At 35.8% G+C, this 18,051-nt stretch overlaps 1 protein-coding gene and 2 long non-coding RNA genes across 3 annotated transcripts; 2 read left to right on the top strand and 1 right to left on the bottom strand.

Annotated features, from left to right (window-relative positions):
• Nucleotides 1-3,159: 3,159 nt before the first annotated feature.
• Nucleotides 3,160-5,338, bottom strand: LOC145219017 (uncharacterized). The gene is made up of 2 exons (XM_080086433.1): nucleotides 5,072-5,338; nucleotides 3,160-3,389 (listed from the first exon to the last, which is right to left on the bottom strand). The coding sequence occupies exons 1-2, from the start codon at nucleotides 5,228-5,230 to the stop codon at nucleotides 3,231-3,233; spliced, it is 318 nt and encodes a 105-aa protein (XP_079942559.1). The 5' UTR covers nucleotides 5,231-5,338; the 3' UTR covers nucleotides 3,160-3,230.
• A 1,146-nt stretch (nucleotides 5,339-6,484) lies between these two features.
• Nucleotides 6,485-9,159, top strand: LOC145219050 (uncharacterized). Its single transcript, XR_013857828.1, has 2 exons — nucleotides 6,485-6,547; nucleotides 6,610-9,159. It is a non-coding gene; the product is annotated as an uncharacterized LOC145219050 (long non-coding RNA).
• A 6,597-nt stretch (nucleotides 9,160-15,756) lies between these two features.
• On the top strand, nucleotides 15,757-17,167 carry LOC145219037 (uncharacterized). The gene is made up of 3 exons (XR_013857815.1): nucleotides 15,757-15,819; nucleotides 15,879-16,062; nucleotides 16,259-17,167. It is a non-coding gene; the product is annotated as an uncharacterized LOC145219037 (long non-coding RNA).
• The last annotated feature ends 884 nt before the right edge of the window (nucleotides 17,168-18,051 follow it).

The raw sequence follows: 18,051 nt of genomic DNA, 5'->3' as shown, positions 1-18,051 counted from the left end.
TGCAAATATGAATATTAAACCTACAGTTATTTGTGTTAATGAAACCTGGATAAAACAAAATAACCCTGGTATTCATTGCTACCTCCCCGGATACAACTTTATTTCCAATAGTCGTGTTATCACAACAGGAGGAGGTGTAGGTCTATATGTTGACAACAAAGTACCACATTCTCTCTGCAGCGACTTAACTATAATGAAAGAAAAAACTTTTGAATCACTTTTTATACAATTTGAAGTTTCTAACACAAAAATAGTTTGTGGAACCATGTGCAGATCACCAGGACAGGACGGCAGCAGCTATAATGACTTCCATAACACATTAACTGCTTCGCTTTCAAAACTAAACAAAATGCGGCTACCCACATATATATTAGGTGACTTTAACTTTAATCTTCTGGATACTAACAATATTCATGTAGACAACTTCACAACATCACTTTTTGAAAACTCCTTTATTCCCTTAATAAACAAACCCACAAGGATCACTGGCACAGTTAGCACATGTATTGATCATATATGGACAAATAACCATAAGCACAAAACAACCAGTAGCATTTTACTTGATGCAATATCAGACCACTTGCCAATTATGGTTTGCACAAATGTGAAAACAAAACATAGTAACATGGTACCAAGGCAACGAAACTTTTGTAACAAAAACATTGAGAAATTCAAAACAAATCTTTCTGACATAGACATTTACGGAGTAATGACCCAAACCAGGCCTATAGTTTATTAACTCTGCTCATTGGTCAACAATTTGTAAATTGCTTCCCCTTTAGCCCCACAAAATCAGAACATGAAACACAGGTATGGTTTGATCAGGAACTCCACAATATACAAATGCTGAAGCAAAGGTCTTACAAAAAATATATGAACAAAAAGACAGAAGGTAGAAAAGAAAAATATAACAAAATACGTAACTTGTATACACACATGCTGACTAAGAAAAAACAGGAACACTATCACAAATTGTTTACAAGCACTAAACAGAACACCAAAATGACCTGGGCCACAATCAATAAGCTGCTTAGCAGGGTGAAAACAAAATCAACCAGTCCGATGATAATTGATGGATGTATTACAACTGAACCCAGGAAAATAGCAAACCATTTTAACCAATATTTTGGCACAGTTGCAAAGAACCTGTCTGTAAAACTAAATCCACCAAAAAAACCATTTCACTCATACTTGTCAAAAGACTGCCCCAATTCCATGTTTCTGTACCCAACCTGTCCTGGTGAAATTGTTCAAACCATCCAGTCCATGCAACCAAAACTAAGTTGTGGATTTGATGAGATCCCTGTAAAAGTGATTAAGAACTTCAGTGAAAATATTATACTTGCCCTTAGTCATGTAAATAATTTATCCTTCCGTACAGGTACTTTCTTAACTGATTTTAAACAGGCAAAAGTCATTCCAATCTATAAAAAAGGAGATCGAAAATTAGCATCAAACTATCGGCCAATAAGCCTGCTCTCAAACCTGTCAAAGGTAGTAGAAAGATTGGTTTACAATAGAGTATACTCATTCTTAATAACAACGAACTTTTTTTCCAACTTCCAGTTTGGAATTAGAAAGCAACACTCGACAAGCCATGTAACAACTAAATTAATAGCGGAAGTAACTGAGAATTTAAACAATAAAAATCACACATTAGATTTGTCAAAGGCATTTGATACAATTGATCATAAAATTATGTTAAAAAAACTATATGCATGTGGTATTAGAGGGATGGCGCTTGACTGGTTTGAGAGCTATCTTGGAGGCCGATCACAGTATGTTTTCTATAATGATTTTATATCAACTAATAAACAAGGCATTTCTTTAGGAGTTCCCCAAGGTTCCATTCTTGGTCCTCTGCTTTTTATTATATATGTTAATGACTTCCCAACTTGCCTACATTATAGCACTTCTTTAATGTTTGCTGATGACACGACTATTATAGTAAGTGCTAAAACTAAAGACGAACTGAAAAAAAAAGCTAATTTAGAAATGGAAACTATATATAACTGGTTAGTTGCCAACAAACTTACCCTTAATATAAGCAAGACAAAAACAATGGTGTTCCATTCAAGCGGACATGATACAATAAATGTAGACATCAAAGGTCAGAGACTGGAACAGGTTAAATCGCTGTCATTTTTGGGTATAATTCTAAATGAAAGACTATCTTGGAAGGAGCATGTTAATAAGCTTTACCAGACATGCAAGCGAAACCTTGCAATAGTAACAAAGGTAAAAAATTACTCACAAAAAGACACACTAATAAGCCTCTACTATTCCCTCATCATGTCACACATTCGATACTGCATAATAAACTGGCATCATGGTCAATCAGTTCTTATTTCAAAATTACAGGGTATCTGTAGTAAATTTATTAAAATCATTTTTGGTGTAAGGGGCTCTAAAAACATCGAACATGCGATGCGAAATAATGGCTTGTTAACAATAAAGCAGCTATATATGCTTGAAATATTAACGTTTATGTATAAGCATAATAACAACATGCTTCCAGCCATATTTGCTGATTTCTTTAAAGTAAGTCATTAAAACATCACCACACGTGCCAACTCAAACTACCTTAAACCTTATTATGGCACTAGTGTCAATCAGCAATCAATGCAATATATTGGTCCAAAAGCTTGTTCATCAGATGTTACTCTGCAAATATTAGACAGTAGAGTTTTTGTAGAGCAACTTAAGAATACTTTTAATGCAGCACATTAAAACAAAGTGCAAAAGTGTTGTTAGGTTGCGTTAAATTCCTTGGTGAAAGAACACATATACGCTTGGTGAAAGAACACATATAACGACCTAATTGCACTAAAACAATCACCAAGCCGGAAAAAAGTAGGCGAGTGTAAAACGTTAGATGGCGCAGAACGGTGATTGTGACGGGTAATATATAGAGGTGAGATTTCAATAGATTTACCCCCCCCCCAAAAAAAATAAATAAATAACGGAATGGTCAAACCTTTGGTCTGGCACACACTTATCGATTGTTCCATTCCTACAAAAAAACAACAACATTATATTACTTTTAGTCTGCTTACACTATCGAATCAAAGAACAAGCAACATGGTGCAAATAAATTTAAAATAATCTCAATTATCCAGAGGGTAAATCGTTTTGAATTATTTCCATCCTTATTAACTTTTGAAACTGTACCTAACATTTTCATTGTAAGATATGTGTTTTTGTCAGTTGCGTTTTGAAAGCAAACTGCACTAACCTGATGCATGGTTGACCGTCGCATTAAATCCCCGCATAGCACGAAAATGATCGCTGACAAAGATAAGAGTTAGATTTGTGGCAGTAACTGTGTGATTCAATCCCCCATCATAATCACCAGTTAATCTTTCTACAGTTCCTTGATCGTCTTTGAACTGAAAATAACGTTGAACTAGTGAACCAGTGCAAAACTCTGGTACAAATCGGGGGTGCATTAAGCGTGACAGAGCAGACGAAATTATGACACCGTCTGGGGCTTGTTAATTCAACAATTCTTTTTTGTCAGAACTTTGTGTTTAAAAACCGCTCAGACTGTGTTTCGTGAGTCTGGATAGATTTGTTAGCAGCTTAGTTACGATTAATTGCAAATACTAAATAAACACACAGCATGCAATGTGCGATGTAGATGGTGTCGTAATAAACAGAAATGATTGCCCTCAAATTAATCTCCATCCACCAGTACAGAAGATTTTTTCTAGATTAACAGGCAACGGTAAATAGGATTTCTGTGCATAATTTTGTTACAGACTGAAAACAAAAAATTGTGTTGGTGAAATAGACATCTGTAATGCGAGAGTAAATAGGAAAAAGTTGTGCACTCTGTAGCGGTTGCGACATAATTTGTGCAAACTTTGCAATATTTGTTTACCAAAATAGCTCGGTTTTGACTCGCTAGCTCAAAGGATGCGAGGAAGTTAAAATGTATAGCAACCAAATCCCACTGTATTGACAAATCGTGTTCGGACTTTGTAATATTTCCTGTCGCAGTTAATTAGGATGCAGAGGCGACTTTGTGATCTGGTGTTTGCGAGCTTTAACCGTATGTTTTGTACCGCGCTGTGATTGGACGTTACTTTCTTTTGAAATTTGTGCAAGAGCCAATGGCCAGAGCATAGATGTGCAGTTTAATACCAAGTGTTGTGAATTGATAAAACGCACCGCTAATGTAATTGGTCACAACAGTTTTAGCCCAATAGCAGTTTAACTTAATTTGCTTGCTTTTCAAAATGGTTACTTTAGAGTAATGTGTTTGTTGTTAGTAGAACTTGAAATTATGAGTAAAGGTTGTTATTATTACTTTCTAACGACTTGTTTTGTTTCTTAAACATTCTATTTGAATAAGCATGTTGATTGAATAAACAAACTGAGGTGCAAAACTCTTGTTGATCGAGACTCATGACATTGATTGATGAAGAAAACTCAGAAAGTGAGGACGAAAGTACAGGTAGCCTTTATCTACAACACGTAATACCACTTGGCGTGCCACCGCGCCGTCCGCTGGTTTATTACAGAAACGTATACAGAGACTGGTGCGCTAGACTGTTTGTTCTAGCAGACTATTTTGAACTCCCGCCTAGGGAAGAATTCATTGAAAGTGTTTTGACTAAAGACATTGCCGTGCAAATAAGTTCATTCAATACCAACCGAAGGTATATTACCACAACGTATAGCTTCAATCAACTAATCATCAGAGATCCAGACGAAGCTGATCGTTATCACGATCTATACGCTATACGTAAATTTACCAACATAAGCGCTGTGTTGTTAAGCAGGTTACGAAGGCCATTTACTACACCTTTGTACCCACAACTCCTTTAAAAGTGAAAGTTTCATGTAGATCCAGGAAACGACTTTGGTTTCAAAAAACAACAAGCTTGATTCGGACCTGACTGCCATCTTATCCACCTTATGTCCTCATTTTGCATTGTAAAATGTAATTTCGGTTCAAATTTAGGCTTGAAAATGTGAACCCTAATCAAACTTAGACTCGACTAAACCTTGATTCGGTCTGTTTTGGTTTTAATTTGGATTTGAAAACAAATAACCACTAACTTACGTATAAAAGGTCAAAGTTATTCTCAATGGAAAAAGCGGAGAACTGAAACACCAAGGAAGTGCTTTTTTTCCAATTGAAATCTCCTAACACAACCGAGAAATATTGAATAGTTACTCGGAAAGTTCGGAGACTGTAGGTTATAAACCGGACCGGTGGCATCTTCCCCGCACAAACCAGCTAAAATACATAGAAAACATTATTTTCTCCATTGGAGCTGAGGTGCTTAACTCCAAAAGCACAAAAGCGTTAGACCGCGAACACCGGCATCCGCTCCAGGTGTGTTCAAAGGTAGTGTCCGACTCATAACAATGTTGTATCATAACAAACAATACATATTGGTATGATAGTCAGTATTCACCTAAAACTGGGGCGAACATAGAAAACGCAAGGCCAAACTCATGATTTTGGTTACTTGCAGCGTGGTGGTAATACATCTAATGGGGTGGTTTACACTCACTGCTTACGGTTGCCTACTTGCATTTACTAACATTCCATTGTTTTCCATCGTTTATAACAGTGGTGCTCAAACTTTTTTGACCGCGACCCAAATCTGAAGCTTGATGAACATCTTGCGACTCAAGCCTCAAACAACGACAATGTGTTTTTTATTTTTGTATCATCCTTAAACGCTAACTGTTACTTTCCAAGTTAAGTTTCGTATGATTAACCTCCTATCATTCCCCGTGCTAACGTGTTACAATCGCTGTGTGCGTTTTAGAAAGTTGGAAGGCTATTGTCTGTATGTTATAATGATTGGTTCATTTTGGTGTATAGCGTTGTCGAGTGAGGCTGTGTTCCAACCAAAACTTGTAAACTTGAATTTGCCAAAGAAACCTTGAAAAATATTGAAAACAAAATCGGGGGTGTTGCAAGAAATCACCAGGAGATGAATGGGATTCATATACTTATGGAGATGCTTAGTTATACGTAGTAGTCTCTAAGATTGAACAGAAAACATATCAATCTGTCCTCAATTTTGGATTAACACATATCGACTTTACACTAGAAACAAATAATGTTAGTGGAATTGTTGTTAGCGTGCTCGTGTACATAGCAAATTCCACAGAAACTGCACTGACACGGTTTGACAACTCAGGGTCTCGACGCGATACATAGCTATGGAGAGCACGAAGTACATTGCAATTGTAGGCTAGGACGGAGATGCACTACGTTCATCTAGTCACAATAAAAGTAACAATGAACTACAAAGAAACGTAAGTGTCGTTGTACCACCTATGTCATCTGAATCAATCTGCATCGTGATAGAAAATGAAACAAGAAACGAAAGCAAGTCGTTGGTCCGAAAACTTAAACCAATCTGTCTATTCTACAACAGAGGTTTAAAGCACTACTCAGGTGCAGGATATGTGTCTCTAACGGACTAATCGGGTACGTCACTTGCCCATGCAGCCATCTTTATGTACACGTTTCGAGCACAAGATGCTTGGTGGGACTTGGATTTTTGCATTTTTTCTAGTGGGTAACAAGTTTGTAGAAACAACAAAGTAATCACATAATCGCATTTTTTTCTTTGGTAGGGATTGATAACGACATTACCAATGAGATATTCATGTATATCAACACTTTTGCAAACGGATTACAAGGAATCGCAGTGTTTGTGCTGTACTGCGTCATGGATGACCTTATTAGACAAAATATTTTTTCATGTAAGACTTGAGCCAGTTTTAAAGAGCAATTTTACGCACACCTGGACAGATGTATTCAATTCGGAGTGGATGTTCCTTTTTCACATCATTACATTTGGTTTTTAATTGATGGCTCTTGTAGTAAAGTAATAGTTTTTAAAACTTTGTCACTATTTAGACATTGAACATATAATTTGTTTTGTAAAGTGTAACTTTTTTCATTCGTCTTTGGAAAACGCGATGTCTCACGAGTTTTTTCATGGTCTGCTGGTTCTTACCAAACGTGTTTTAATCTTGTTACATGCTTGAATAATTTGTTAGGATTTTCACGTTCGTTTTTTTACATTTTTGTACTTAACTTGTCAACTGTAATAACAAAATATTTACTTTACATAAGCATAGTCTTAAAAATAATTTTCGTTGATTATATTTTATGCTGCCACAGATGGTGTTATCATTTTAATTTTTGAAAACGGAGTTTGTTGTTATTTCAAAATAAATTTAAAATTACATACACGTTATATAACTTTTACAGTTAAAGCAAATGTTATACGACAAGAAGAAAAAAGTATCAAGTAAAGCTCTTAACATATGCGGGCATGTATTTTGTTCGGCTTATATGCTTACGTTAACTGTACCGGTTATATGTTTGAATCGAATTACACAGTTCATGTCGAATATGGCGTTTGTTTTAGGAGGTGTTTGTCGATGAGGGGTTTATCACACATATTTTTTGCGCAAGTTTCTAATCTTAACAAACATGATGGGGAGGCAAAAGTAACATCCGGACCACCAGCAGCCTTGCGGTCATTGCGTGTTCTGCGGTCTTAAATAAAGCATACGACATGCATAAGATGTATTGTACAAAAATCGGCAAACAACAGCACAACGGCAAAACAATACATACTTTTTTAACCATAAAAGTTTGCATACAATTCGTCGTTCTGTGTAGGTTTCGTTCTGTGTAACTGAATTAAAAAGTGTAAAGAAAAAAAGGCATCTAATAACAAATATATCCGCCAGGAAATTTGAAACAACTGAGTGATGATAATTTGAACACCCAGTACCTGGTAAATTGCTTCACAGAAAATGTTTAGAATAATATTAGTGACCTACAAAACATATCCCATTGTTGACAAAGAAAAGCTGAAATGTACATTCCTCTGTGGATCTAATGTCCACGATTACTTTGAAAATAATCTAGATGATGTGCAGTAGGTGCAATTATAATAACACTACGTTTACTGACTCCGAAGTGTACATAGACCAAACTCCAACAGTTTCACAGGTTGTATCAAAAGAACACACACACAAACGAACATAAAACAACTTACTTTCAAGGTTTTTACGACGCAGAATTTGGAGAATAAAACGAACGTTGGGCGGATTTTAGCAGAATATTTACCCGCACGTTTACTAGTATTTTCACAAAATAGAATGAATTTAATGTAAGCGCAGTATTTGTAGGTATTGTAACGATTGGGTGTTGAGAAAATATTGTTTGTGTGTTGTTTTCATGTAATTTTCTACTGCACAACACTTAAGTTGATGATTGACACAATGACCACTTTACAACGTTGTTTGTCCTCCTGCTTACTGGTCGGTTACTTGTAATAATATAATTTTTTTGTCCTCCTGCATACTGGTTGGTTACTTGTAATAATATAATTAGTTCTAACGCTTTCTTACTGTGTCCGACAAGGGTCCTTTTGCGGTTGCCAAGTTACATGCGTTAGCAAGCGTACTTGAAACGTAATGTTGAGTAGTGTAATAGATTAGCAAGTGAGAAGGCCGAGCATTATTTATTCTACGCTGTTATGATATACATCTGTACGCTACTGTTGTTGTGGATTCGTTCAGTTTAGAATCAATAAACAAAACCAACGAAGTTCTACGGTGTCATTTCAGTCCAAGGCGTGAACACGCAAGGCGAAGACCTTAATACTTGCAGTGCGGGATTCCTAATTAGATAACGGAGGGACGAAAACAAAATTAGTTGTTCTGATAAAAACTTAGGTTAATGAGTTCGGTTGTAAACCACGCAAAGAAGGAAAAACATCCAATCACGAAATATACGACGCATCAATCAAAAATAATGAAAAAGTCATCCACACACCAAATTGGTGCGTTTTTTTCTCCAGTGTAAATTAACATTTGTGTTTTTAAATTATAACTTGACAGAAATTGATGTGGTTTTATGTAGAGTGAGTGAAACTGCTTGTTTTTTTCACACAAACATCACATTTATGTGGCTTCTTTCCAGCGTGACTCAAAGTGTGTCGTTTCAAATGTCCATCATCAATAAACCCTTTACTACAAACATTACAAAGATGGGGTTTCTCTCAAGTGTGATTCATCAAAGGAACCCACATTTGTAAAATCGTTCCGTCGACTCTTTTCAAGAATGTTGTTGAATGATTGCAGATAAATAAATTTTTGTTGCAGCGCTCGGACCCGGATGGTTAGAGTTTTAATCGTATTTTTCCATATCTGAATGAACACTCATTATCTCAGCTGAATTTACTTTAGAATGTTAAAAAACATATGTAAATAATATTCTGCTACCGTCCCAAACAACTTGCACAATGGTTTCGAGTTCTGCATGTTTGCTTGCATTTACTACATGTGATGCGCACAAAAATTATTGTGTTTTTTAAGAGTAACGTGTAATGTATTTTGACTTTTAGCCTCCGAGTTTCATTCCTTGTTGCTATCTTCTATGTTTGAAGAGTGGGGTGCCAGAAAACTTATACGCTGTCAATAATTTTTTTACATTTTGTCGCCAAGAAAATTGAGTGGTACAAAATAATTAGAGCTAGTTTGACTGCGCCTTTCTTCCTTTAGGTTCGCTCTGAGATTTTCATACATCGCACCACGTTTAAATAGTTAAGACGATTTAGTTTGACGAATTTTCTAAATACATTCTAGCTTGAAATAAATAATGCACCCGAAACAGACATGGCATTGTTTAGTTGCAACATGGTTCATCTAATGAACTTGTACATTAAAATATGCAAGCGATGTTCTTAAATGCGGAATTAAATCTAGGATAACTGCTAAGTCCATCAACTACCAAGAGCGTGTTATTAGTCTGCAGTGTAGAACAATCCCGACCTTTACCTACAACTTCCTGTATTCAAAAGAGTATATTGATAACCTGAGTCATGTTAAACTGAAAAATTGTAATAGTATTAGTACTTCACTGACACAATTCCTTACCATCGGCAAGATTGTATATTAGTTGTGCATCCTATTGTTTCAGAACGTTTTGAAACATCAGTATCAATCACTGACAAGTGAAGAGTAGAACCTAGAGAGGATGTTGGCTTTCATCGTTATGTGTTTGATCTTCCTTTTTACTAATTAATTGATAACTCTTTTTGCTTTGCGACAAAACAGATAACGTAACATTTCAGTTCTGTCTAGAAAAAAAAAAACTGTGAAGCTAAAGTAATGTTTTTTGTTTCTGCACTTGACTTTCTTTTACAGCTAAAATTGCTTTATTAGTGGTCAGAAGTATTGGCATGGAGAGAAATAAGATCAGCAGTCGATTGCAGTGCATATTACATTTGCTGGTGTAAACCTAATATAGTATAACAGAACGCTAGTGTTTTCAGCTTGTACAGTGTTGGCGTAATGCGCTTATTATCACAAGAGAGGTTTCCTGAAGTTTGGCTTTTCCAATCGCACGACAGCTGCATGCAACTCTGCTTTTGTTTTAGTAAAGGCTATACAATATTGCTGGTGTTTGGCAGGTTGCCGAATATTTAACTGTTCCGCTAGTGTTAGTTCGTCGCACTCACCGAAAAATGTAACATCTAGTTAATTTTTTCTGTGCGACAGCATCTCATCTAGATTGTTAAAATATTGCCATCTGGATCTGCTTAGGTGTCTAGCATCTAATAAGAGAATCGTTCAACCAAATGTTAACTGTTGACTTGTTTCAAACACAGATTTTCAATATTTAGTTGTTTAACTAATATAAAAACATGAAAACCCTGGATTCGGACTCTGAGCAAGCAGCGTTCCAAGAATCTGCCAACCAACAACAAACTAGCAAAACAGAAAGTGATTACCAATGCGAATTTTCTCAAAATCACATTCGCGCCAACACTTGGGACAATATATCAAAAAGCGATGTTTGTGAAAAGAAGTTTAATGAAGATGCCTATTTGGAAACAAAGAAGTCAACTCCATATATTATAAACAAAACTCATGATGTTTGTGAGAAAAGACACGTGTTGACACACGCTAAGGAGAAACCTCATCAATGTCATATTTGTGAAAAAAGATTTGCATTGGGTGCAAATGTAAAAAAACACATGATGACACATACTAACGAAAAGCCTTACCGATGTGATGTTTGTGAAAAAAGATTCACCCAAAGTGGAAGTTTGAAAACACATATGTTGACACACACCAAAGAGAAACCTCATCTATGTCTTATTTGTAAAAAAAGGATTTGCCCGAGGTGGAGATTTGAAAAGACACATGTTGACACACACTAACGAAAAACCTTATCAGTGTGATGTTTGTGAAAAAAAATTTCGTCAAGGTGAATTATTTAAAGGTACATATCATGACACACACCAACGAAAAACCTCATGGTTGTACTGATTGTGAAAAAGTATTTCGCGAAGGAAGACTTTTGAAAAGCCACATGAAGACACACAGCAACGAAAAACCTCATCGTTGTAATGTTTGTGAAAAAAGATTTCGCCATAGTGAAACTTTAAAAAAACACATATTGGTACACACCAATGAAAAACCTCATCGATGCAGTATTTGTGAAAAAAGATTTACCCAAAGTGGAAATTTAAAAAGACTTATGTTAAGACACACCAAAGAGAAACGTCATCTCTGTCTTAGATTTGCCCAAGGTGGAGATTTGAAAAGACACATGTTGACACACACTGATGAAAAACCATGCGATGTTTGTGCAAAAAACTTTGCTCGAAATGGAGTTCTGAAAGGACAAACGTTGATCTACACAGTTGTAGAGGAGTTTTAAAAAGACGCATGCCGACATTTATGTTTATATATATCACAACACTAAAGAAAAATATTAGTTTTTAATTCTCATTAAAGTAATGTTTGTAAATAATTAGTAAAACATTAAAAAGACGTATAAATATTAGTTTTGAATTCTCATTAAAGTGATGTTTGAAAATAATTAGTAAAACATTAAAAGGACATACAATGAATAGGATTGACACCGAGAACATTATCACTGTTCCTTGAGTGAAATATTTTTGCCAGAAATACTGTATGTTGTTATGTCTTTACAAACTGTTCGTGTTTGTTTTTTATTTTTGCCCTGATTTAAAATAACACATCGTCAGTTGGCTGTATCTTCGTGTTTGCTAACGCAACCGAGGCGCTTAAACAGGTACTAAGGGTCGGTCAGTTTCACCGACTCTGCCCACGTCATACTTTATTTGTTGTCGTGTTTCTCTATCCGTTCATAAACCTTCAACGTTCTGGTTGTTTTTGGTCGACTATTGTTCTGACCAGCGATACTTATTCCTGTTCAAAAGTACAAACAATTCATGATGTTTTAGGATGATCACCAAATACCTGTGTGCATGACAACATTTCAAATCTCGTTTTTGTTATTGGCAAAGAAAAGCATCCTTACTTACCGCCGTGAAGTTAAAAATTAATATTGTTTGAACAACTTTTGTTACGTTTACCGGCAAAGTGTGCCACGAAATTTTGATTATTTGATGCGCCGCGTGCTTAAAAGGTTTGAGAACTACACTCTGGTTTAGACTGTTGTTAATTGGGTATCAGATTGCGTAACTTTTTTATTTTAACTTCACAATAACAGTAGGTTTGAGTGGGGCGATTTGGCCTGAATTTTTTTTTTAAAACTTGCATGCTGCTTGTCTGACTTAGCACGGTCAAGATACCAGCTGTCCAAATTTATCTTTTATTATCAGGTATCTTGCACTCAACTGATCAGTTTGAGACTACACACTGACTCTTCTGGAGAGGCAGCCTTCTAAATAACGTTATAAACTCTTTCTTCCTGGTTGACAAGGCTGTAGGCAATAGGTCAGTGCAGTTATATGTAGTGTTGGATATGCTGGTTCGACAGTCACACCATTAAATAGATAAGAGCTTGAATATTGAAGACTGTAGTGCGCAAAGAAGCTATCTACGTCCAAATTCGTTAGAGCACACATTATTTCATTTTCGAGTCAACAGCAGTATGAATGTCAAGGGTTAAGTGGCAGTTATATATGTGCACTCAGACAGGGTACTTGGCAAAACTCTGATCAATTTAATTTAGGTGGGCGAGAAAATACCGCCTTATTTTATAAAGCTAGGACAAACTTTAGAAATATGTTTGTGTGAAAAAGATTAAGCCCTAGTGCACATTAAACTGTCTACACCAAGTGGATTAGAAAGTTACAAAGCTGTACTTACTCGTGAATTCATAGCGGTGTGATTTATTTTGAATGTGGGCTTCCTCCTGTCAAGACACAGCTATTACTGCGACGCTCCAGGCCTAAAAAAAGCTTGCCAACCTTGCTTAATTAGTCAATAAATAAAGATGTATTTCATGATATTTTGTAGGTAAAAATAAATAAATTTATGATGAGATTGCATTATTCGACAGATCTACAACTTCCAGATTCTCTGACGTCTTAAAAGGATTCGGGCTTACTGACACCAACTGCAAATCGGTGTGAGGTTTGTGAGAAAATATGCAGTCGCCGAGGAAATTGGAAACGGCACATGTAGACTCACATTGATGAAAAACCGCATTCGTGTGGTGTATGTGAGAAACAATTTGGTCGGAAGGGACTTTTGAAAATACACATGTCGACTCACACTAAGGATAAACGCCACTGATTCCATGTTTGTGACAAATGGTTTAGTCGCAGTGAAAATTTAAAAACGCACATGACAAACTCACACCAAAGCAAAACCACATCGGTGTGATGTTTGTGAGAAAACATTTGGTCTGAGAGGAACGTTGAAGACACACATGTTGACTCACACCAACGAGAAAAAACATCAATGTGATATTTGTAGAAAAAGATTTAGGCACGGAAGTTATTTGTCAAAACATATGTTGACTCACACCAAAGATAAAAACCATCAATGTGATGTGTGTGGAAACAGATTTGGTCTTGTTGGAAGTTTGAAAAGACACATGTTAACACACAAATAAGAAACTCCATCGATGTGACGTTTGTGAAAAAACATTTCAACGTTTTGATACTCTGAAAAGACACCTGTTGATTCACACTAAATAAAAAGTGGAAGGTTTGGATTTGTAAAAGGAACTTCATTCTGGCAACGGCTTTATCGATAGTGTGTTGAAGTGTTTGCAATGTTATTTGCATAAAACTAGACAACTCTATTAAAGTTGGTTTAGTTGTATTTCCAGAATGAATAAATAACAAAAACGAAAATTTCTCCTAACAGCATGTTGAATTTTGAGAATACATGTAACAATGTACAATAAAGACAGTGTCAAATTTAATCTGCATTCCATCAAAATTTTTAAAATTTACAAATTTAAACCATTTTGTGATAAACGTTCGTAAAAACAGTGGGTCAATAGAGTTTTTGATCAATCTTACAGACCGTGATTTGCGCGTTTACATTTTGTGGATAATGAGTCACAAACAATAAAACAAGAACCACAAAAACATTCGTAGTTGGTGTTAAGCTAGATCATCGATTTAAGCCGTAATTTTATCAAAACAAATGCCACTGATGCAAAAAACTACTACGGATTTCACAGCAATCTTCTAAAGCTGCCTTGTTTCTTTTTTTAAAAGCATTGCAAAGGTAAAATCAGGTAGGTCATGACCAGTGCAAAAGATATCCTATCAACAATTATGACAGAGTGCAAATCATAATGTTAGTCAACAAAATCTTTTTTCTCATCAAAACCGTCGCAACGCAAATGATTGGGCGGAAAAATACACCATTTTTGAAGCAATATAGACCAACTGAACACAACAGATAGGTTTGTTGCCAATCACAAGACTAATCATTTTACAACTTACTCTTTTGTTAAACTGCAGCCAAACAAACCACAAACTCATATTTTTTTCCAAAAACGTCACATGGCGGTTATGAACACAGGTAACACTTCATTTAGATTTTGTTTTTTATTTTACGGATCAGTCAAAATAATCAGTTATCATTTGTGAGCAGAATGCGTTATACTTTACTTTACGAAAACGGTTACGTTGTTTTGTTTGCGCAGGGGTGTCCAACACGTGGCACGCGTGTCAAAAGTGGAAAATGGCACGTAATTTTTGGACATTCAGATGGTAAACATTAGGATTTGTCACGCAATTATTATGTTTCTATGGATTCTTTTTGGCTTTTATTCTAACTTCAGTAAAAATGATCAATATCAAGGTTACACAAATCCACTAATTAAATTGGTCGTTTTTAGACTCGATTCGTCTACTTTGAGGCACTTGAAACTGTCTAATTCTGGATAATTCCGGGCCTTTATGCTGTCGTGTTATATGGATTCTGCCCTTTAAACAACATGGTATGTTATAAAAAGTTCCTGGAATATCTTAAACAAGTTTACTCCGTATTCGCGTTTGACAACATAATTGTTTCTACCGTAGGCCTACCAAACGTTGAAAAAGTATGCCTACCAAACGTTGGCACGCGGGTATATTTTAAAACCTAGACTGGCGCGGCGGTGCTTTCGTGTTGGACACCCGTGTGTTTGCGGAATAAAATATTTCACTGATTATCGCAGTGACAAACATTAACCAGATAAATCCTCTTGTGCAGCCACGTTAAGGTGGATTTGGGCAAAACAACGTCATCATTCACCATGGAAATGGCTCGTTACACATCGGACCGTTTTACTGTAATTGAAACTGAACAAATGATAACAATTGGATTCCCTGTTTACATTGGTGTCAACATTGATGTGGAGGCTGACACCAGCTTGGTTTTGCAGGATTAATGTCACATAAACACACTTTGAATACCCAGGGATAAAAACCACCAACTCTTTTTCATTACTTTAAATGGTTTGGGAATAGACTGTATTCTGGCGGACGCAGAGAATGAAACTGAAACTGTTTATCCTGTTGTCATCGGAGGGTGAGCGCTTGTAATTCAGAGTGACGAAAGTTCCACTTCAACTCAATTCTTTTTCACAGTTGTGTCGCGCCTGATCCTCTTGATGTGGATGGGAACGTCATCTACAATGTGAACGACTCCCGCAAGTTTGGTTTCTCTTTTTTGGGATTCAGCTGGTTTGGTGTCGAAGACTCTGACCAGGAGATACAGCTTAGATGCAGAATGAATATCTGCAAAAAAATGGAAGACAACGACTGCAAAATGGTATGAGAGTTTTTCGGATCTCTTTTTGAATGTCATTGAAATTAGATGATTGTCAACCTGTGTATTTCCATGATATTTTATTAACATTGCTGCACAGACTAAGTGGCAACTTACCAGAATCATATTCTTCTATTAACTATTTGCTGCGTATGTTGTTACCCGCCACCTGTAAATCGTTTAAACATGATTTCATCAGAACTGTCCTTCTGGACCGATACCTGATATTCCAGTCAAAAGATCAATCCCAGTTGATACTGATGATGCTTCTAAGAAAATCTCTCTACGACCCTTTATCCTTGCACCTGAACTTGATAATGATGACCAACTTGTTTGCAATAAGGTAAACTTGTATTTTACCTTGACATATAAAATAGACTGGGCCTAATGCTTTATTTACCTTTTTTGCGTTCAATAACGCATCTATTTCCGGCTTAAGGATCGTTTTTAGTGCAATTGTGTCGCCAAGCGATGCTTTGTAGAAGGAATTGGGAAGTTCTCACATGTGTGGCATCGACACGACTGGTGCAGCTTACTGCTATTGTTCTGAAGGATATTTGCTGACGAAAGATGAAAAACTTGGCTTGGTAAGACACAATTAAAAGTCTGCTTATAATTTGTTTCAAAATTTAGGTTTTGCTGAAAACACAATTACCTGGATGCGTTGAAATTTAATCCAATCTATGAGTCATTGTAAACTGTCACAAGTTTTTACTCTTACACCTATTTGTTGGTCAATCGAGGCATCCATGTAAATCGAGGCAGAGGCATTAATTTACTTATGGAGGTCTCTCTTATCTCGATTCTTGGCCTGATAATGTTGATCATTTTCATTCTGACTGTTGTCATGGTGATGAAGAAGAAAGATGTAAAGAAGATTGTGATTTAGAAGCAATATGAAAAGGAAACGAAGAGTGGATGAATGAATATGATGATAAACCAAAAGACTTGAAAAACAAACTTATTGTTATAGCTTATATTTACACAGAATGCATTTAATTTTCGTGCGGTTGTTTTAATACAAAAATAACCCACTTAAATTGACTTGTTTATAATAGTTGTTTGTAAGAGTGATTCAAGGTTACAGTTACCTCAACTAGTAAAAAAAAATTGAAACAAGCTACATGGTATAGTCCTAATTATGCGCATATTGGAAAATGTTCTGCTTGTTTTCATTGTCTCGATTTCATTGGAAACAGAAATTAGTTCCTGGAGTTTTTGTTTATCATAGAAATCAAACTTAGTCTAAGAATTACTCAACCATGAAGACAGTTTTGAAATTGGGCGCTATATCGTTGTCACCTTCAGTAATTGTTCAAACTAGGAATTAGGTTCTATATTTTAGTTTTACCTTGGGAGATAAAGCATTGCAACACAAAAGCTTTCGCTTCGAAGTATTTACGCTGGACAATTTGATTAGGAGTGAAGCAAATATTCATGTCAGAAATGTTTTTTTTTTTCGACGGATGCAAACAAAAATGCTTCATGGTAAAGTTTATTGCTATTGTTGTGGATATACCACAACTCGCTGAACAAGATCAGTGTTTAGAAATGCCTTTTTTATGGCACTTTTGCAATAAACTGAAAATGTAAAATGGTGGTCTCTAGCCTTAAACAAGTTGAGAATTACTGATTTATGGCGTATGTACAAATACACAACACTTATGTTTTCCAGTAACGGAAGTGGCTGTGATTTTCAAAAGTCGCTAACTATTTGAAGCAGGCAAAATCCTGGAAAATAGGAATGTCTCCTGACAAATAATGTGGTTTTATTCAACATGTTTTTTGTTGTTGATTGTTGTTTCAATTTTCTTTTAATAAATTCTATTTATTGTACAGGTAGTGTTGAAAATTATGTTCAACCCTAAAAAGTACTGCAAACGACGTAGATAGACGACGCGGTATTAACGCCGAGAATAATTATACAAGAAAAAGTGTCCTTCTTGTAAAATTATGTCAAGAAATTGTCTTTTTTGTGTGTAATCAGTTGAG

This window comes from Phallusia mammillata, chromosome 3 (assembly GCF_965637545.1).
Source record: "Phallusia mammillata chromosome 3, kaPhaMamm4.hap1.1, whole genome shotgun sequence".
In the NCBI taxonomy this organism is placed as follows: domain Eukaryota; kingdom Metazoa; phylum Chordata; class Ascidiacea; order Phlebobranchia; family Ascidiidae; genus Phallusia; species Phallusia mammillata.
This window is presented reverse-complemented; position numbering and strand designations above follow the sequence as displayed.